The sequence below is a fragment of the Telmatherina bonti genome (genome assembly GCF_933228915.1).
Source record: "Telmatherina bonti genome assembly, chromosome: 4".
Taxonomy (NCBI): domain Eukaryota; kingdom Metazoa; phylum Chordata; class Actinopteri; order Atheriniformes; family Telmatherinidae; genus Telmatherina; species Telmatherina bonti.
The window spans coordinates 24,906,521-24,928,452 of NC_136622.1; the positions used below are offsets into that span (position 1 = coordinate 24,906,521).

Genomic DNA, 21,932 nt, shown 5'->3' on the forward strand with positions numbered 1-21,932 from the left:
ACTTTTTTCTCAAGCCTTTATGTTTGTGTTATCATACCGCAACATACCTTAAAGGAAGTATCTGACTTATTTCCTTGTGGCGGAACTGTCAGCCTGTATAAAAGCAACTCTTAAGATGAGTGGCAGGTGCCAAACAAAATAAGTCTCATCCATGGTTATTTCTGTGTGGGTGTAGGGGGTGTGCTTCCTCATCAGATGGTCTCTTCTTTCACTTGTATGCTTTCAAGGCAGGCCTGAGGCAGAACCTAATCTGGTCTCATAGCTTGATTGCTCTACTTTTCATTCAGCCAGCTTCCATGCAGGCAGCCTTGCACTGCTGTAATTCACAAGGTGCCATGAATTTTTTAACTTTTACTTCAACTAAAACATGAACTTCTAACAAAACTTCCTGGCTGTGCTCAGAGGAATATGGCACCAGAGTTAAGTGAATCTGTAGCCTTTTTTTATCATTTGAGGACATGCCAGGTTAGATCGCTCATCTGGCAGCAAATTCTGTTAAAATGAAGCATTTGTGCTGGCTTGCATCCTGTAACTATAAGCTTTAAACACTGATTGATCCTGAATTGCAGCTCCATGGCAGGAAAAGGGGGAATAAAAAATAAAACATTTGTTTGGATCATGTAATAGTCTGCTGGGTGTGTGGAAACATCTAGACTGTTTCGCTCAGTTATACCGAGCATCACTGTTGTAATTGGCTGGCAGTTGTTAAAGTATTTTTAGTTAACTATTTATTTATTTAGCTACTGCTTTTTTTTCAAACTTGCTTGCTTGCTTGCTTTTCAAAATAAACTGTAATTGAAGTGCATTTTTATCTGGCACACATATCATAAAGCTTGCGTTAGAGAGATGAATGTAGTCTTTCTTGGAACTTCCTGCACTATCAGTAAAAAATGTCTGCAGAGATGAGTCTCATGCTAAGCCTAGCCTTGTTAAATATTGCACCAAACAACCATTCATAGAGGAAAAACTGGCTGCTGAGGTCAGTATTCAGGCTAATTAGCTGGGCAACCGCAGCACAGACAACAGCATGTAAGTATAACTGGTTTGTTTTTAAGCTGACGCTGTTCTTACTCTTAAGTACCACTGTTATCAATACAGCAACACACACTTTGTCCATTGCTTTTAAACTGTAATGCAAGGTTGTTTACTTGGTCCCCAGCTGGTGCACAGCCCACCAGCTGACACCAATTAAACACAGACACTGGCATGACCCTCCAGGCAAAAGGCAAGAAGAAAAGGACATTTCTAATTTTCTCCCAAAAACATTCTGTCTTACATTAATTAACAAAAAAAAGGATACACCTTCATCCTGAATTATTTTTGACAGCATCCTGAAGCATTTTGAGCTATATTGACAAAGTTTCCATGAAAAGTTTAAACATTGCCAGCTGCCCTATGCAGATTTAGAAAGCAGGTTTTCGTGAATTTGTGATGTAAAATAACCTTTTAGTGAGGAAAAAAATCGGATTCAGTTGTAAAATTTCAGTGCTTCAAGACACTGCACAGCCCAGAGTGACTGCAGTTCATGAAGTATATTGGTTGTCTTTCATTTATAGAATGGTTGGTTATTGTGTAGTGTTTATGTGATGTTCAGCAAGATACTGAACCACACATTTCCCCCAGTGTTTCTCACTTTGGTTAAAGCATCAGCTAAGTAAATGTAATTTGTTGGTAAAGTTTCAAGGATATAGACTAAAGAATGCTGGCAGACTGCTTAAAGGGTTGCTATTATGGTATTTGGAGTTTTCTGAGCTTTCTACAGTGTTACAGTGTTGAATCCTCATCAGACATGTGAACGGCACTGTTTTTTATCACCTAAACGCATGTTTGAGTTTGAGTTTGAGTTCCAGTACGCTCTCCGTTCGGTTTCCATGGCAACGAAAAACGCATCGTTTTAGAGAGTTTTTTCTACTTGGAAATCCTTGTGACGTCCCGGGGGATAAGGTTTGGTGATTGGTTACCTTCAACTGGTTAACAAGGGCATGTGCAAATACATCAGGCGGGTGGAAAACGTGAGATAAAGTTATTTCCAACGATGGCTTTACCAAAGAGAGACATCCTGCTGCATTCGTTGCTGTGGGTTGCTGTTTTCCACTTCGTTTTCAGGGTCTGATTCAGGTTCCAACATGTAGGGCTGTATGCTATGTGTTGACATAGTATTTTGTTTTTTTTATTGAGTTCATATGAGCCTAATCCTTCTGTTTATGAGATGTTACAATGACGGCGAAAGCAGTTGCGGTGCGCGCTCCCGATGTAGCGCGGTGGCGGGAGGCGGGGCTTAATGCGGAAGAGTCTCAATCCACTCATTTTGCCCACAGGCTGATCTGACAGCCTACGGAGAAGGTCGGTCTGAAGTAAATAAAGCGATTTGTGACAATAACTCGATCAATCCCAGCCCTTCTGGTCTCAGAAATAAAAATAAATTAGCCTGAAATGCACAAAATAGTTCCACTTTAACAGGAATTAAAGACAAATCTGCAGTTTTTACACGACAATGAAATTATTTTGAGACTGAGCACAAACTGCGCGGATTAAAGTATGAATTTAGGATCCATACCCTTTGTATGTAAGTAATGAAGCAGGTTAAGGTCTTCATGAGGGCGCTACACTCCCTGGTTCTTTTGTGTGTCACATTTGTATAGATGCTATTTCTCCATTTGTGTAATAGCATCGCCTCAAGCTGATGTGCAGAGCTGGGTGGAACTCTTAACATTTAGGTCAGTGAAAGAGAAGCTTTTTTGCAGCTACATTTCCAAGAAACACAAGGATCTACTCATCAAATGACACGGCAAACAGGTCTTTAGAGTATGCCAAGCTGAATTTATGTAAACATAGCATGCAATAATGATGCAAATCGATAAGAAATATGAGAATATTTTTGTCTCCAGCTCACAAATACCCCATCCAGGTCCACAGGTGGTTTAAATAAGGGGTTATAAAATATTGGAATGTCCATTGAACAAATACGTTGCTTAGGGGTGCAGTTAGCACTGTTGCCTCACAGCAGGAGAGTTCTTGGTTAATACCTTGACTGGAGCTTTTCTGTGTTGCGTGTTCTTGTGCTTCATGTATCAATTATCTCTGGACACTGTGGTTTCACCCCCACAGTCCTTAATATATATACTAGTTTAATTAGTGGTTTTGAATAGAACCTTGGTATTGGTGTGAGCATCAGGGGTTCTTTGTCTTGTTCTTTTCTGTGTTGGCCCTGTGGTGGACTGGTGACCTTCCAAGGTATGCCCTGCGTCACAACCAGACCTGGATTCAGCAAGTACAGAAATTGTATTTATTTAGTGTATTTTCTGATAAATTTTTCTAATTAAATATTTGAAAAAAAAATTTATATTGACTTTGCTTACCCATCAATGCAGAACTTGAAAACAGCCAGGTACAGTCATATTTTTTTCATGTCAGAAGCATCAAGGTTTTGCCATGAGGAGTTATTTATTGCTTTTATATGAGGGACATACATATTAAATGATCTTTTATAAAATAGTGCTTCAGGGAATATAAAGTGAAACACTTTTCAAAGTGCTTTATACATTATTTTTTATTTGATTTGATACAATATACATCATGAAGAATTATTTGACAGTTTAAGCCCCAGTATCTTTATGTCTTAAGAGGGGGATCCGTATGATCGCCTGTGCTGCAGTGCACAGCTCACAAGATATTTTTTGTCCATTTAACTAGTGATTGACACTCTGTACATATATAAGTGTTGGTAAAAGCCCTTTGTGCTGTTGATGCTTCAGCAACAATTCAGGCTCAATATGTCATGTTGCAGTTATGCCTCAGTGCACACATGGACCTCAGACACCCTGAAAATCTATCAGAAAAATGCAAAAGAAAGATTTGGACTACCAGGAAATGTTCTTCGCATTGCCTTAACTACATTTTTAGTGCCTGGCAACCCTTGCAAGTCACATGATGTTTGCATTGAGCCAAGGGGGAAAGTCCTGTTGGTTAAGCATTAAGAAGAACTTTCCCAAAGGCTTGCTTGAATGCTGCAGCACAAATGTACATGATTTGTGAGGGCTCAAAGAGAGTGAGAGAGACTTTTCAAGAAGAGCAGTAGAGATGAGATAATGATACTGGAGAATAGGCAACTCCAGTATGCACCATTTCAAGTGAGCTGCTATAAGTGCATTCCTGTTTATCTGTCCTCCCTCACTTCAAATTACCAGAATCAGAGCATGAACTATTTTGCAGGTCAGCAAACATTACCATGTTTTAAATGAAACTCAAGTGAGGGGGGTGTTGCTTGAATTACCATTAATTACCATACTCTTACTGATGCAGGTATTTCATACTTCCACTTTACAGTGTATGGTTTGCACTGTGTTTTGCATGTATATGTATGTAAATTTGCCTATGAAGACAGGGGTGGATGCATAAATACATGGAAATAAGCAAACATACCTCCATATCATCAATTAGCCCACAGTGGTGCAGAAGCCCCTTTATAAACATGCTGTTTCTATCCTCATCTTTTACACAGCTCTACCAGTTTCTCTTCAATGGATCAATGATTCTCTTTAAAATGCAGAAGAGAAAGCAACCAAACACAGACTGGGAGGTTGCACCAAGCTTAACACCTAATTCAACATTGACAGAAAAATGTCTGGCTTTTTAGAGAGTGACTTGGATTATACTATCCTATGAAAGCAGCTACGCAAGTAAACTGAAACGTTTATTGAGTTCAGCTTTTTACAAAAGCCTGTATACACCTGCAAGCATGTATTCATAAAATGCATGCACCTTTGGAAGGCACGGTATGTTTGGCAAAAAACATTCAACTAGTAAAGGATCACATCACTATGTTAAAGCCAACCATGAATATTAAATTCAACCTAAGTTCTTCCATGCATTTCTTTTCTTGCAACTCATCTCTGTTGCTGAATGCTTTGAACAAGAGCTTTGACAACCTGAGAGGAGAAAGTGCACTAGCCATGATATACCGTTCAGACGGTATATCATACATTTAAGCCGACACTGTCACAGTGGAGTTAAGCAGGAGAGCAGCTATGGCAATGGACACCCATATGATTTATTTTTCTAAAGAAAAAAAAACAACAAAGAAGAAGAAGAAGAAAGCTAACATGGCCCCAATAGATTAAATCCAGTGTTTTAAATTATACAAGTTACAGAATGACACTTAGCGCCACCACTCTAAGCTGCCACTCGAACTGATTTTCAACCCAAGGAATGTGTTATTGTGCAGTCTCCATAAATCATTCATAAGTATATCTGGAGATCAGAGTGAATTTATCACAGGAGATCAGAGTGAATGCTTTAGTAGTCCATGTTATGATCCATAAGATCACAACCGAAAATATCAAGAATGCTGGAGCTCAAATCAGTGCAGTGCCAGGATGAGCTCTAATCATCCTATTATATGGATACAGTACTCACTCACTAACAGGTGATTTCTTTGCTTTATTTCTTTTTGCAGAAAGCTCGCTTGGCCAGGATACGAATATCCAAAACCGGAAGCTCCAGTGCCTTCCTCCACAACAAGCGCAACGGCCTGTTCAACGAAGCTCTCGAACTCACAGTAAGCATGGCTTTATTATCCTGCAGAATACCCACGGCACACTTACTTTTGTACAATTTCTTAACTATTAAGACAAGAAGCCTGACCTTTGATATGACAGATCCACTGCATACATGCCTCACTTGTCCATCCATTAATTATCCCAGCATCCCATCAGAGCAGCTAACTGTGATCTCGCTTGGTAAGCGGCACAGTTAATGTGAGCATCTCTGAGCCCCAGCTGAGGAACAGGCTCGAGGCAAGGCAGCAGGAAATGTAAACACAACTCAAGGATGTTCGCTGCTGCCTCACCAAAATGTTGTGGTTCACAAACACCATAGTGGCCCAGGGGCTGACACAACGCAAAAACAAGAGCTTTCTCCACATTCTCACTCTTTTTCTGTGTCTCCATTGCTTTATCTCTCCTCAGCAGCAGTGGGGAGGACACATTCAGAATGGCAACACTGAGATTCAAGCTATGACTGAATAATGCAGGGAATTTACAGCAATGCCTGAAGATGAAAAAAAAAAAAAAAACTTTTCAGAGTTTTATTGTAGTTATTTGTAGTTTTAATGCCCCTTCAGGATTTTATTGATTATGAGCAAGTGGTCATGTACACAGCACAGTTAGTAACAATGGATAAAGCTCCTTTGATGAAGCTTTCCTAAGAATTTTGGGTCATTTTATAACAGTAAGAGAAGCAGAAAGTTTCTAAAGTTATCTACCAACTGGAATTTTACTTTATTAACATTTTTTACAGTCAGAAAATATATACTGTATGGACTTTTTGTTTACAGTAGGCTACTTAATTTGCTAACAGATGTACTTTTATTTAAGTGTGGATACTCTATTACATAAATAATTTAGAGCGAGGAAGCATCACTCCTGGCTATGGGGATTATACCACTTTTCAAGCTAACTTTTTACTTGAACAAAAACAAGCAGAGTTGGAGTCCTGCAGCGACTGACTGCTCATGTTGAGAGTCAGCAGTTTATAAAATGATTTTAGAAAATATACACTCATCACTTGCAACTTGAAAACAACTAACAGGTGAATGGGATAGAATTTATACTATTGTACTATTGATCAGGGGAAACCATGAGCTCTGATATCGTATACATCAGGCGTGTCCAAAGTCGGTTCTCGAGGGCCGCTATCCCACAGGTTTTCTATGTTTTATGTTTCGACACGGCTGACTTACATTAAATATATTGAACAGCCTATAAGGTTCAGCACAATGACTCATTAGTTTAAGTCAAGTGCGTTGGAGCTGGGATACCTGTAAAACCTGCAGGATTGTGGCCCTCGAGGACCGGAGCTGGGCACCCCTAATATAGATGTTACTTTACCATACACTGCTAATCTGAACATAACTCCAAACTAGTCACACCCCATCAGTGTTTGTTAACGGCCACCATTGTTAAGCCTCTGGACCGAGCCCAATCCACAAAGGGCCCGCTCTTTAGCTCACTGAATTTTGAAGATCTGCAGCTAATATCTCAATGGCAGAAGCACAAGAAGCCCTCAGAGGTCTTGAATTTGTATTCATTTCAGATTTTTCTCACCAGTATAAGTATTCTATTAATGAGATCATATCACTGATCATTGTGTACAATTTTAACTAAACATTCATTTCTCCCAAATGTTCAATTGCAAGGAGGGTAATAATAATATGACCGGCACCATGCAGGGCAACAGTGTGTTTTGTTACCGGGCAGATAAAATTGTTTCCACTCTACAGTATGGTGGCCACCTGTGTGGTGAGCCATTGCCGCCTCCAGACAGATTGCTGATACAGGCTTGCAATTGCATGGATAGAGAAAGCCAGAAATATCTCCGTCCTAAACACCTGTGTTCTTCTGCTATTTTAGCAACACATAAGCAGCATGAACACAGCTGAGTAGAGGAAAACTGAGTCATCAGCTCGGGAATGTACCCTCTCAGCAAAGAAGTCTCTGCTTACATCCCCGCCACACACTTAACAAACAGAAAATTGCTACTACAAATCTTCCAAACATGGCATTTTGCTTGCCTCTCGACACTGCTGTGCAGCATACAGGATGAGGGCAGTACTTTTTGGCTTTGTGTATATTTATATAAACTGCTCAACTATGGATTCTTTTGGGGAAGACTGATGCAACCCACTGAAAGTGTTAAAGTTGAAACACAGCTGTAATTCTGACATGAACACTGATGACATTTTGCAAAAGACAAAAGAAGCAGCAAGCCGACAATACTTTTGCAGACTGTTTCGCAAATTTTCTGTTTTTTGTGTCTTTTCTCGATTTTAGGTACATTGAGATTTATGACTTAGACATATATCCCATTTGTTTTATTAGTTCCTGTACGTCAATATTTGATTTTTTTCATCATAAAGCCCTTAACTCTCCCTGAAGGTAGAACCACTTACCTGAAAAAAATAGAAGCAAATGAACTGGAGACATTCATCCACTCACCTGTTTTGTATACTGCTAATTCCAATACAGGGTCACAACAGTTAATTTTGTTGGTTGTTGTTTTTCTATCTATTACTTGTTTCTTTACTTCTCCTCCTCACTTTCTCTAAACTGCTTCCACTGCGGTAAAAATTGAACCACAGCAGAACTAGAAGCTACGCCCACTTGTTTAAGCGAGTTCACACACACAAACACACTAAAGGATACGGAATATGGAAAACAAGTCATTAGCGAGTGGCTTCTTCCAAACCTTAGCAACAGCAAGCAAAGAGGCAAAATGTCACAATGCAAATTTTTATATGAACTGTATATTGAATATCTATTAGGTGTGAGCTGTGCTGAAGTCCCCCTCCCCCTCACAGATCAGTGCACTGGCTCCACTGATGTTAGACGAAATCCCTCTTAGGTTCGGAATAGTAAATGTTCTCCGTGTCTGACTGGCACGGTTGCAGTCCTGACGGCTGTCTGTTCTCTGCTCCGAACTACGAACACGAGTAAAACTCTACCTGTCTGGTTTCCTTTTGTCTCCTTTCAAATCAAGCAGCTTCCAAACAAGATGAACCTTTCAGATACTGAGACAGCAGCTGGCAGCACACTTCCCACATCACATAAGCATCTTCCTGAAAGAGAATGGAGTATTACATTCACTTCATGTGTGTGTATTTGTGTGTTTGTGTGTTTGCTTCAGAGTTCCACTGAGGATGAGCAACGTTTAAACAAGTCTACCTCTCTTTTGGAGAGCCAGCATCACCACCTGCTGCACTGTCTGGAGAAAACCACTGTGAGTTCACACTTCTATGGCTTTTTATCTGTTTCAGCCAATAACCCTGTTTCCACTGAGCGATTCAGTTTGAGGTGGCACAGTTTGAAAGTTTTAGAACGGTTCAGTCAGTTCAGGTGAGCTTCCCACTGCAAGTTGTGCATGCAGAGTTTTTTGTTTTTTGTTTATTTTTCAGAAACACATGAAAAGCCCCAAAAGCATGAGTTCTACAATGGTGACTTAATAGTAGTGTGAAAGTCCAAATTGCACCACCATCCAGGCATTTCTCTGTTGTTGTAGCTCATTCATTCATTCATTTTCCAAACCGCTTATTCCAATTCAGGGTTGCGGGGAAGCTGGAGCCTATCCCAGCTGGCTTTGGGTGACAGGCAGGGTACATCCTGGACAGCTCGCCAGTCCATCGCAGGGCCACACAGAGAGACAAACAACCACTCATGCTCACACTCACTCCTAGGGGCAATTTTAGAGTGACCAATTAACCTATCATGCATGTCTTTGGATGGTGGGAGGAAGCCGGAGTACCTGGAGAGAACCCACACATACACGGGGAGAACATGCAAACTCCACACAGAAAGGCCACCAAACCAGCCAAGGATCAAACCAGCGACCTTCTTGCTGTGAGGCCACAGTGCTAACCACTGCGCCACCGTGCAGCCGTCGTTGTAGCTTATTCGGTGAAAAGAACTGACACTGTAGATGTGTAAAAACCGACAACACAGTGGCCAATGTAAAGGAGCGTCTAGATTTATACAATGAGGTGAACTGTAGTAAACAATTCTCTTCTAAAACAGCTTCATGTTGGTGCCTGTTTAGGAGCGATTTAAGTCCAGTATTTCAATCTACTCAATTTTGTTCTTACAATCTGCTGTCGGGAACAGCTGAGTTAAGAAGTAATTCTCTGTGGGCTCGTCGCCATGAGCAACCGCTTTTCTAGTTTTGTGATTTCTTATTTTATTGAAAAGTATTGACACCAACTGCTTTAAGAAAGTCTTATACTGGGAAACGGTATCTGTTGTATACTCCAACCCACAAGCAAATGGCTGAGCCATTCATCCTAAACCAGTGTTTCTCAATCCAGGTCCACAGGACCCCGTGCCCTGCATGTTGTATGGGTAAACCTACTTTAAAACATCTGAATGATCTAAAGGGCTTGTTAACAGGCTGCAAAGAACTTGGGGCCTCAGGTCAGCTGACCTGCTGCTCCTGGACGTACCGAGGTCCACATGGAAGCTCAGAGGGGACAGCTTTTTCTGTTGCCGGTCCTAAACTGTTGAGTGAGCTTCCCCTCCACATTAGACAAGCTTCCTCACTGTCCGACTTTAAAGCTTATCTTAAGACCCATTTTTATTCCGTGGCTTTTAACCCAGTGTAAGTCTGCTTCTGGTCAGTGTGCTAGGTTTTGGTTTTAATTTTGGTTTTATTGATTTTATTTATTATTTATTCTTTTTTTTATTCCTTGTATGATCTATTGTTTTATTGTGTTATTTATACATCTTATAATTTTTTGGCTGATGTACAGCACTTTGTCCCAACTTTGGTTGTTTTAAAGGGCTTTATAAATAAAGTTGAGTTGAGTTGAGTTGAGTTGAGTTGAGTTGAGTTGGTGAGGAAGTTCAGTAATCTGACTCAAATATTTTGGAGGAGGAACATGTCTAAAATGTGCAGGGCAGGGGAGCTCTGAGGACCTAGATTGGGAAACACTGATCTAAAATTAGTCAAAACATTCTGAGAGCAGTTGTTGACTCACAAAATCAAGTGGAAACTAAAGGCATGCTCAGTACTTGGTCACAAATACAAACATTTAAATCTAAGACCTGAATTGTGATTCTGTCTTTGCTTTGAAGAACCATGAGTTTGTGGACGAGCAGTATTACCAGCAGAGCTACCTGGAGTCAGGGCTGCAGAATTATCCATCTCGAAGCCCCTCCCTCTCCAGCCAAGATGGCGTGACAGGCACATGCTGCACCCGCCGAAGCAAGAAGCACCACACACCTTTACCAAACGCCAGTGCCCCTGCACACATGCAGCCTTTGACACACTCGCACACACACCAACAAGGCTTGCAGGAGCTCAGCACCATCCACATCCAACCCCTCAGCACCAGGTGAGATCAGGATTCCCAAAGTTCTTTTTTCACTTCTTTTTTTTCAGTATCTCAGTTGGAAATGTAATCTTTTAACTTGTCAGCTCTGTCCAGATGTAGGGTAATGGCCAAAATTTTGCAACTCTATCATTTTGTATCATTAACGTAATTGCCCATCACATAACTAATGATGACCAGTGGCTAATTTACTCTCAGATTGCCCTGATAATATTTAGTGATCTGTGATTATGATCAAAGTTGTTTGAATTCACTGTTTTCTCCCACAAAACCACTTCATTAGTAGTAAAAAGCTGCAGAAAAGAACTTTTCCTTAACTGCAGCTGGTCTGGGAAATATCCAGTCCCCTGAAGCTTCAAATCCCTTTTAGCATTTTTTTCTGGCATTATCTTAATCCATGATTGTCTTTAATTTTTCCTGCAGCCGCTCCAGTTTGAATATGCGCGTAGATGAGCCTCTGAATTGCCAGAGCAGCCAGATCACCACAGCAATCATCAGCATCCCCACACCACCGGTGACAACTCCTGAGGGCGACGCTCATCTTCCCGCCGGCCCCATTCATCAAAATGTTGTGAAGGTGTCCGCACTGTGAAGACTATAGTGCAGGGGCATCACATAGAAAGACAGATAAAGACTCTGAGAAAGACTGAGAGATGGAAGAGGACTCAGAATGATGGAAGAGTCCTTAGCAGAGCCTGCCCTCTGCTGGTCGTGTCCTGCAATGGCATGGACTTTGTACAGTTGGAAGATGGCTTCCAGATAACCTGTCGTAATACTAGTGGTTGGCATACACGCGTTTGTATGCAAGTGTGAACGAAAGGGTGGACAAGATTAAAAGCGAGTTATTTAAGATTAGAAAGTGAGTGAGTGTGTGCCTCTAAGTGTTAGAGGTGGGTTCCCAGAGTAAGTTGTGTGTCACTGTGCACAAAGCACCTTTTTTTATTATTTATGCTTCAGTTTCACCTTTTTTTTTTCAAGCTGGAGTTATAAGGGAAAATAAAGAAAATACTCAAAGGGAATGAAAAAAAAATAAAAACACAATCAAAACTTTTCCCCCCAACCGATTCATTCTGCCCTTATATGCAGTTATTTTTATCCACTTACCTGTTGATAGATTGATATGCCACCAGTCCTTTCAAGTTGAATATCATCCCACCTCATTAAAAATTCTTGAATATGAAAAGCCGTAGGTGTCTCCGTGATGCCATTTCCAATGAGTTTGGTATTTGTAAATGAGTGTATGTGAATTTTTGCTATACAGCAAAATTGTGACGTTTATGAAAGGAAGTGTGTGCATGTGTGTGTGGGGATGCGTGTTTCTCGAAGTTGATCTAAAGTTGTGTTTCAGTTCTCATGAAAGGCTCTATGGTTCAGTGTATGGTATATAGCTGCCACTCCGAAAGGTTCATTGCAATATTTCTGTCCAAAATTCTCAGCTGCAAAGAGTTTATACGGTATGTGCCTGTTTTGCCAGAGTGAAAAGAGATGTATATGTTCTCTTTTTTTACTTACTCTTACTTTTTTTCTTAACCTGCCCCCTATTCCCTTTTGGCTCTTTAATCCCAACTGAGCTCAAATAACTTCTAAATTCTTTTCAAAGTAAAATCAAAGTTTATTTTAAATCCATACTTCTATTATTCAAAAGCACAAGGTGTTTGCTGAGAATTTCTGACACAAATCTGCCCTGAGCTTGTGATCCTTGTGAATATTGTTAATAGAATATTTTGTAATATTTGACCATCGTTTGGCAGACCCAGTGAAGCCGTCCTCTCGTTCTCACTCTCCTCTCTACATCCTTCTCTTTCTTGTTGTTGTCCTGTTGTATCCCCACCTTCTGTGTGAACAACAGTATGCTTTCAGTAGTCTTTATAGCTGTTTTTACCTCCCCAAACTCAGCAGGCATTTTTCAGAGTTGTTGAGTATGTGTACTCTGTGTGGTTAGGAAACTTGGTGTTTGTACTTTTTGTCCTCCTTGGTGTTACAAATGACTTCTTTCTTTTTCTTTTCCTATCATTTTTATTTTCAACTTTTTCTTCCAGAGACTAAATTGCAGGGAAGTCTGTTGTAAATGTGACTACAGAGACACAGAGGATACTGTACGAAACATCTACACAGTTCTCTGTTATTAAAACTGCGTTGTTCTGTTTGTTACCTCCCAATACCTGAAGCATTTACTTCCCATCAAAGTCAACCTTTGTAACTATTGATGATGACATTTTATTCCAACCCAAAGCTGCTCTTTTGGCCTTTTTGTTTTTTTTAATCTTGAATGTCATTTTGGCGTGAGCGGGCTAAAGGACAGGTAGGTCTGCCATGGTGTTGGTGAGACCACAACTAGATAGATGTTCACTAGAGCAGAAAGGAGCGCCGACAGTGGAAGCAGACTAACCACAAACTTATGCTCTGTGTAGAAGAAACATATTGGGGAGCAAGAGCACATAGACTAGCCACAGATGCACCAGTGTCTGCCATTTCAAAAGCAATACTGGAATTCGTGTTATATTATGTATGCTTACCTGTAGCTGATGTTATACTGTTTTCTTTTTTTTCATGCACAAATGGACTGTTTGAAATTGTTAAAAAAGCGGCAAATGTATCATGAACTTACAGAAATATGTGTATTGAATTAGCTTAAAATGGAGCCATCTGGAAAGCGTAACTAGTTTTACATATGCATTTGGGAAAAGACATATTATACATTATTTATATATATATATATATATATATATATATATATATATATATATATATATATATATATATATATATATATATATATATATATACACATTATCTGTCAAAACTTAGGTTGCTAGTCCCAAACCCAGAGAAAACTAATTATTCTAAGAGCCAGAGCAGGATGTGTTTTACCTCTAATGTTCCTAGTAGTGGCCTCGTACTATTGCTGGTAACTTAGTACTGTACAAAGTGACAACAACTGCCTAGATCCAGTTTTAGTGTTTAGTCAAATTGTGCGCAAATTAATATGGATTTTATAAAGAAAAATAAGAAAAGCACAGGCAAGCAAAGCTTTTTCAGTGTATTTTTTAAAACTAGTTGAATACATTGACTTCATATTCACAGCATAAAGTCCGACATTTGAAATTTACAGAAATCCACTTGCTTGACATGGTTGGTGTTGGCAGAAGTGAGGCTCCCTGTTTTTCATTGCTAAGGACAATGATGATTAGGTTCCTGCCTCCCTGTTTTACAGCAGGTTGTTTTGTGTCAGCTGCCCTTTCAAGTGACACAGTTTTAAATATTATGTACACATATATTCTGCTCAAAGTGTCAAAGAATTGCATTTTTCTTTACAAACAGCAACAGGTCTGTGATTGTGTTTGTCTCTCTGTTATGAACTTTTTTTTTTTTTTTTTTTTTGACCGTCTTCTCTCTGGGCTCACAGATTTCCTTTCACTCTTTGCTTTGCCCTCTGTGCCACCTGTCGTTGTTGAGACTACTGCTGTGCGTATCTTGTCAGGTGTTGGATATTATTTATGACCTTGTCTTGTGTCCCAACTGTGAAACGCCTGATAAAACATCTATATCTGCCACAAATAGTCTGTGGACTCATCTCTTTGCCTTGAAATGCCTCTATGTAATCAGGTGTGTAAATACAAGGTAGAAGCTTGTTCATACTTAGCTTCTGGGCTGTTTTCGTTTCCAAAAGTGCAGTGTTTGTGGTGACCCAAATGTTCATATCCAAGTAGTGAATCCTCTGGCTAATCCCTTTATGATGAATCCTACGATGCAGGAGAGGGTCTTGCAGAGTTCAAAGCAAAACTTCATGGTGACAAGATATCTCCAGCTCCATTAGCAACTCAAGGAAAAAACAGAACTAAGAATGGTGCAAGCTGTCCTATTTTTTCCAAATACAAATTCATTCTCAGCTACAAATGAATGACAAACCAAATCGCAATTTCTTTTCTATTTTTCAATATTGTGTGAAAAAAAGCTCAGCACATCCTGGCCCGAGATGACAGCATTAGCTGAAATACAACCACGGGTGAAGCATGAACATGGTGTTTATATACCTAAAGTCCAGATTTCTTGTGTTTTTTCCTGCTTCCGAGCATCAAAAGACATTGCTGAGATCGAGTATTCACTTTGGATGCAACCACATAGAAAGGAGGGCGATTGCTTGGAAACACTCCATGCTGATGTTCATCGGTGAGCATCTGGACACAGCTGCACCATACGGTGTTCAACCTGACACTTTGGGTTTCCTCTTGTAATGCAGAAAAGACACGGAGCACATAAAGGTCATTAATGGAAACAGAGCTGTCCAGAAGGCTGTTTTGTTCAAATCTGTAGACAACTGGTTCTGCATCATATGTAACACTCACAAGTTGCTCTACAAGACCTCTAAGGACTCTGCTGCTTAGAATAAGAAAAAAATCCATGAAAATTTCATTGGATCTACAAATTGTAAACTCCCATACTTTCACAAGTCAATCCTTTCATCTATTGCTGCAAATATTGCATCCTAACAAGTCTCCTCACCAGTGTTGTGCTGACTGAGTGCTAAACAGTATTTACCTTTGCTTCATGAGTTTTACTGCCAGCTTAAATCCTACAGTTACCATTTGTCATGTCCAGCACAAACAGGGTGATTGGGTTGATATAGTTTGTAATCAGGAGCATGACCACATCATACTCTACTAAACACGCAGAACAGTCTGTGCTTTATCAGAACAAAAGTTTAAAGTGATGACTGGCAGTATTGTATATAGCCTAATGTGAAATTAACACAAACAAAGCATAGTAATAAATCAAAACATTGCAGAGAGCAGAGTTCTAAACCATTTAAACATGTAAAACAAACCAAAAACATGACCCAAAAAAATGTTTTTTCTGAAGTTTTGTGAATTTTTGGTCATATTCTGCATCTCAAGGACCCTGAACTTATGTCAACAAAAGAAAGCTTTGCAACAAAGTAAACAATAAATGTGAATTTCTAGTAATTTATTAGAAAAAAAATGACACCATACACTGGATTTGTTGAAAACTACTTGTGTATAAGTTCCACATCAGTACAACATGTCAAACCTTTCCCCAAGTGCAAACACTCCCCTGTCCGGCTGCACTTCTTTTCTTTCATGCAGGTTACAATTGGATGGGAACTCTGGTGGAGTGAACATTTTCCTGTAGAAAATACATACAACTGGAAACACTGATTTACATTGTAGACAGATCAATACTTCATCAGCTCTTCCATGTAGACTGCATTCATGCGATAAGCTGCCATCCAGTTGTGAGCAACATTGTAGTAGCTTTGGTACCCACGCTCTTGAAAACTGGACATTGAGGTGTAGTAATCACTCCAGGCTCTGTAATAGTCCCTCCAGTATGTTTCCGAGCTCCAGTCTTCCTCCAGCTCTATGCCAGCCTCCTCATTCCCTTTTCTCTTTGGCCTTCCTTTCGTCTCCTTTTTATCCTCTTTTTTTATCCTTTTGGATGCACCTCTGGAAGTCCACGCTGCAGGGGCCCGATGTGTTGCCCTGCTTGCTTCGGCGCTTGGTTCAGATTCAGTACTTCCATGTTGAGACAAAACCCTTCCATTTGTTGCACTTGTATTCTGGTCATGTATTCTGGGTGCGGAGGGTTTGTGTGAAGTGGGTTTTTCAGTCTGAGGCCCAGTGACTCCTCTGTACTCAGCTCCTGCAGTCTGATTCGATTCTCCGGGAGTCACATCTTCCTCCATATCAGACTGGGAGCTACAAGAACCAGAAACTGACCTCTGAGGGGAAATGTCCAACTTTAACCTTTCATTATATTGAGTTATTGGTTGCACAACATCATCATCATCAAGTATAACAGACTCCCTGTATCTGCTCTGATCACTGGGACCACCATCTTCTTTGCCTGCAAACAACCGGATGACCTCCACTGATCTCCCTAAACCAGTAGTGATGAAGTTTTGGAAGTCCTGCTCAGCCTCCTCTAAAGGAACAAACCTCGACCTGCAAATTTTGAAAGAGCTGAGGGGAGGGATCTTCGGCAGGGCGTCATGCAGCTCTTTTAGAGTCTGTGTTGCTTGAGAAGGACTTTGTGGCAGCACAGCATCCCTTTGGGAAGATGTTTGCCTTGCATTTTCCTCAGCATGCGGTCCTCTCCTCTGTGATTGGCGAGTCTTATCAGGCTTTTTTTGACTGCTGTTCTCTCCAGCTCGATCACAGATGGGATCACACACAGGTACACCAGTCTTTGTTTGCCTCTTCTTTTCAGTTCTGGGTCTGCGCTGGGAAACGGGGTCTGGAGCAGAGGCATCGGCGCAGACATCCCAGTCACATGGCTCATCCATTAGCGAGGGCTCTAAGGTGGCTAAACGACATCAGACAGGGATTATTTTTCTTGATTAACATTAAATCGTAGGCTTGACATGCAAAGACAAATAAACACACACTGCTTGTCGGCAGGACTTACAAGGCAGTGCAGTCAAACTGAGGCCACATTTTTGAGCAATGGCCATCATCTTGTTCTCCTCCTCACCATGGCAACAGTAGGTCACAGCCAGCCCCTGAGTGCCTACAGACAAAATGTAATTGTCACATGGAACTATATGACCACATAAGGGGTGTACAAGTTGTGTGTAACAGGATGGCAGATGTGCGCGCACACACACACACACACACACACACACACACACACACACACACACACACACACACACACACGCGCGCTTAATGACAGTGTCTGCTAGGTTTAACAACCTTCCCACTACAATACAGCTCAGGATAATCATAATTTAATGAGGACTAACAACCTGTTGACCTTGTTTAGTGTTTTAGAAACTACCAGAGCTAATCTGTAAAGTAGTGTTAATGCAGTCAAAACAAATCAGGCATTCCTATTTGGTGAAGCAAATTATATTCAGAGCAACATACTTCAGCAGTCACCTGGAGCGTCTTACTGAGTCGTGCTCACAATAATAAACAAACAACAATAAGAAACCTTTTTTTAATGGCTTTGATTACTGGAGACTTACCAAAACGCCCAGCCCGTCCAATCCTGTGCATGTAGGTTTCCCAGTCCTGCGGCACATCCAAGTTTATCACCAGGTTCACCTTCTCTGCATCTATACCCCTGGAGGTCTGTTACAAAAAGAACCATGGAAAAAATGCTTATGTGCAAAAGGAAATCATTGTTAGTCTGTAGAAAATAGAGTAGATATGAAACCTTCATTTATACAAGTAGCCCCTTCGAGACACGCAGTCTCAAATGGAAAGCAAAAGGAAAGCGATGCAATGGAAGACAAGTCTCACCAGGTCAGTAGAGATGAGCACTCTGCATTGGTACTGCTTAAGTTTTGACATCGCCTCCAGTCTCTGGTCCTGACTCAGACCACCTGTACAGATCACACAGTGCCTCCTTAAATCGGATCTCATCTACTCTCTTAAGGCAGCAAACAATACAAAACCAGTCTGAAAGCTCCTACAAAATAAAAGGCTTTTTTTTCCCCCAATCTTAAAATGTCAGACACTATACGCACACTTTAACAGTCAAGTATCCATGTTACCACTTCTGCTTTCTCGTGCTTTCCCGTATTTATGATAAGCTAACTGGCAGCTGTTCAAATCACACTTTATTTCCAAAGCGTTATTCATGCCAGGGGCAACACAAAGATCTTCACATGATAAAACCAAGTCATGAATATTAAAATAAAGCAAGCATTCACGCTCCAGAATGAGCAATTAACTATTCAACTTAGCATTATACATTTTAATGTTTTAAAGTTACCTGATATGCAAACAGCAGGTAGACTTTTAGAAGACAGGATGTCCGCCAGGTGCTGGGCCCTGTGGGGATAAAACGCATTCATTTCCAAATTTAATAAAATCTTTTATTTTGTTTTTCCACTTATAGGAAGTTAGTCACCAGCAGCTGTGAAGAAGAGAGCAAACATTTAAGCTTGTACCTTGTGTGCATGTTGGAAAACACTAAAGCCTGGTTGAACGGGATTTTACTGAACAGCTCAAGTAAGTGCTGCACCTTCTCCTCAAACACCTTGTGAGGTAGCGGATGGGACTGCACCAGCTTGTAATACTGCTTCAGCCCTGGCATCAGGAACACAAGGGAAACGCGCATGAAATCATGTGGCTGTGTGGTTTAATTACAAGAAGCATCAAGTCAAAGAGTCAGGTGCTTGAGCTGAAGCTTGTAATCCATGAACATGTGTCTTACCTTTCAGGCCCATATCACTCGGATTGAGTCTGACAAAAGTGGGCTCATTCATGTAGCGAGTAAGGTGCTGAGCAAGGGATTCTGGGTAGGTGGCAGAGAGTGCAAGCATCTGTTTGTTGACCGGCAGAGAGGAAAATATCCAGCTGAGGAGGAGCAGGGACATGAGTGAATGTGGGTTTGTAAAAAATGCACAAATATGAAATATTAGAGCACAGTTTTGCCTCCCTTACTTTATCTGTTCCTGGAAGCTGCCCTCCTCTAGTAGCTTGTCTGCTTCATCCAGAACAAACAGTCTGATGCTGTTAGTGGACAACATACCCAGCTCGATGAGCTGCTTGATACGACCTGCACACACAAGCAGGAACAATGGTGCCAAACAAAAACAACAGAGTGATTATCACATGTACAGGCTATGTGTCAATGTCCTCTTCTTACCAGGTGAACCCACAGCTATGTGACACTTCTTCAGATGAGCTTTGTCTTGACTCACAGGCCTGCCCCCGATGAAAACGTGGCACTCCAGGCCTTCCATGGCGCAGCCAATGGCCATCACAACTGAGTGGATTTGCACCGCTATCTCACGTGTGGGAGCCAAAACAAGAACCTACAAGACAAAAAAAAAATTTTTTTAAAGGATTTTTTGTGACCAACATTCAATGGGAGATGATTAAAGAAGGGCAGGTGCTGGATTATGGCTGATCAGTAAGACCTCATAGCTAATAAGATTAAAGCGCATAATAAAAAGAGCAGATGTACTTCGTCTTTGCCTGTATTTCATCTTTAATTTTGACAGTAAGCCGCTTGAACTCATCAGATTAGGAACACCAAAACCAAAGTGATTACTGTTGACTGTCTGTTTGTGGTCAAATAAAACACGGCATTTAATTATTAGATCCATACACAGAAATAAAATCACTGCGATCAAAAGCATTGGGAAAGAAAGTATCAAGCCAGATGTAGAGTCAGAATAAGGAAGTTATTAGTTTTTATTTTGGCATAAATGGTCAGGGGAAGGGTTGGGTTTTGTGCTTGTGTAGGTAACGTGCGTGTTTTGTTTTGTTTTTTTTATGTTGTTAAGTACTTTGACATGCTTTTGTAGGGAAAGTTCTATACAAAAAGTTTGATTTGATATTGAAATTTCACGCTTATGTGAATCTGTTCACCTGAGTAGCCGAATTCTCCAGGATGAGAGAGTCAAGGGCGATGGTGCAGAACACGCACGTCTTTCCTGTGCCAGACTTGGCTTGCACAATCAAATCTGAAACAAGAGATGGACGATGAGAGCTGCACAGGAAGCCAGAACAAAAAACAATCACGGTTTTGTTGCCTAAAATGAAATACTCTTGGGTGCAATCAATCAAAGCTTTATCTCAAGCATGCTGTGATTAAACACTAATTGCTTCACTGCTGCAGACCACACAGGCAACCAACAAGTTGCAAAAACCTTATATCTAGATATTTTCAGATCACAATTTCTACACAAGGACAGTCGAATTATTCTACGCATAAGAATGAGTAACTGGGTTGGTATTAGTGTTGCTTATGCAGACAGTTTTTAGTTTAATTAAAAAGGTTTTGAAAACTCAGGAGCAGGGACACTTCTGCACAAATGTCACTAAATATAGTACTGTGGACAGAAATTATTGCAACTCTTGTCCTGAAAAGTACAGGGTTTTTTTGTTGTTGTTTTGTTTGTTTGTTTGTTGTTTTTTTTATTATTAAAGAAGGTAGCAGAACAAGTGTATGTGAAAGACAGAAAAAAAAGGAAAAGGCATTATTTACACAGGCCTTTACACAGAACTGTCATGTGCTAAAGAGTGGTTGTTAGGAGGATTAACTAAGTAACCCTTATCTTCTTGCAATCAACAATACGTAGTCTGAATCAGGTTCCGGTGTCGTTTATGATGGTCCTCAAGAGTCCAAAGCGTCAATGCTTCCTTCCAGAAGAAGGAAGGGCCATGGTGGCAAAGATTGTCTAAAAGAGGCTGTGTGAGGCTCTGTGTGGTGATGATACTTTCAAGACCTCACTGCCATCACTACAGGAGGCTGGAACAAGAACTTAAGTCGAACTTTCCCTTGCCTGAGAGTCAAACATTGAATAATCACAATTCTGATTCACAAATTAACTAAACTTCCAATGCACTGAGCCTGAAAAGTACAGCTCAAACAAATGAGATCATTTCCGGCTTTTTTTTCCCCCCCACGTTTTTTAACGAGAACTCACACAAACATGAATCTTTGAGTCTGATTTTATCCGTGTTTTGGTCCAGCAAAATGACAACAGCCATGCAACCAGTCAACCAGTCAGAACAATGTACAAATATCTGTAACATCCATCCTTCTTGACCAACACACGTGTCAGCAGACCCACTCAGATCTCAGACCCACCGAGTCCACAGCGGCCCAGCGGGATCGCTTTCAGCTGAATCGGGGACGGTTTCTGGAAACCAGCGGCAGACAGTCCGTCCAACACGACCGGCGACAGCAGCAGCGAGCTGAAGTCGATCCCTTCCGACAAAAGCACATCGTCGGTCCGTTTGCGTGTCTCGATGTTGTGGGCTGCTTTCTTCGTGGAGGCAGCCATGTTTACACGACTGTGTATCGTTGGTATCAAACTACCGGAAACTTGAAGCTTCAAGAACAGAGATAAACCTTTGTCTCTGCTGCCTCCTGGTGGCATGGAGCGGAATTAAGAGGTCTGTTTAAAAATAGATTAAAAGCTATAAAGTATGATATAGTTCTAGTCCACAGTGACAGTCAAGCTGCGGTCTTACACATTTTTTAAATCTGTTTATTCTTTAGACATACATGATAATTTGTAAATAGATCTGTAGAACCACTGATGCTCATTGTCTATACCATCAACCTGGAC

General features: G+C 40.7%; 2 protein-coding genes across 2 annotated transcripts in view; one reads left to right on the forward strand and one right to left on the reverse strand.

Moving 5' to 3' along the window:
* The window catches only part of kcnd3 (potassium voltage-gated channel, Shal-related subfamily, member 3), a gene marked incomplete at both ends in the record, with an annotated part of 107,055 nt that extends 95,587 nt beyond the window's left edge, over nucleotides 1–11,468 (forward strand). The window contains 4 exons of the mRNA XM_079239248.1: nucleotides 5,456–5,557; nucleotides 8,686–8,775; nucleotides 10,620–10,879; nucleotides 11,300–11,468. Coding sequence (XP_079095374.1) covers nucleotides 5,456–5,557; nucleotides 8,686–8,775; nucleotides 10,620–10,879; nucleotides 11,300–11,468 — 621 coding nt within the window. The remainder of the gene's footprint in view (nucleotides 1–5,455; nucleotides 5,558–8,685; nucleotides 8,776–10,619; nucleotides 10,880–11,299) is intronic.
* Nucleotides 11,469–15,953: 4,485 nt separating this feature from the next.
* ddx20 (DEAD (Asp-Glu-Ala-Asp) box polypeptide 20) lies at nucleotides 15,954–21,644 on the reverse strand (the record flags this gene model as incomplete). Its single annotated transcript, XM_079238749.1, has 11 exons — nucleotides 15,954–17,200; nucleotides 17,303–17,404; nucleotides 17,865–17,970; nucleotides 18,142–18,224; nucleotides 18,617–18,675; nucleotides 18,795–18,933; nucleotides 19,061–19,203; nucleotides 19,291–19,405; nucleotides 19,496–19,664; nucleotides 20,224–20,318; nucleotides 21,449–21,644. 11 exons carry the CDS (start codon nucleotides 21,642–21,644, stop codon nucleotides 16,071–16,073), a joined length of 2,337 nt encoding a protein of 778 aa, XP_079094875.1. The 3' UTR covers nucleotides 15,954–16,070.
* Nucleotides 21,645–21,932: the final 288 nt, after the last annotated feature.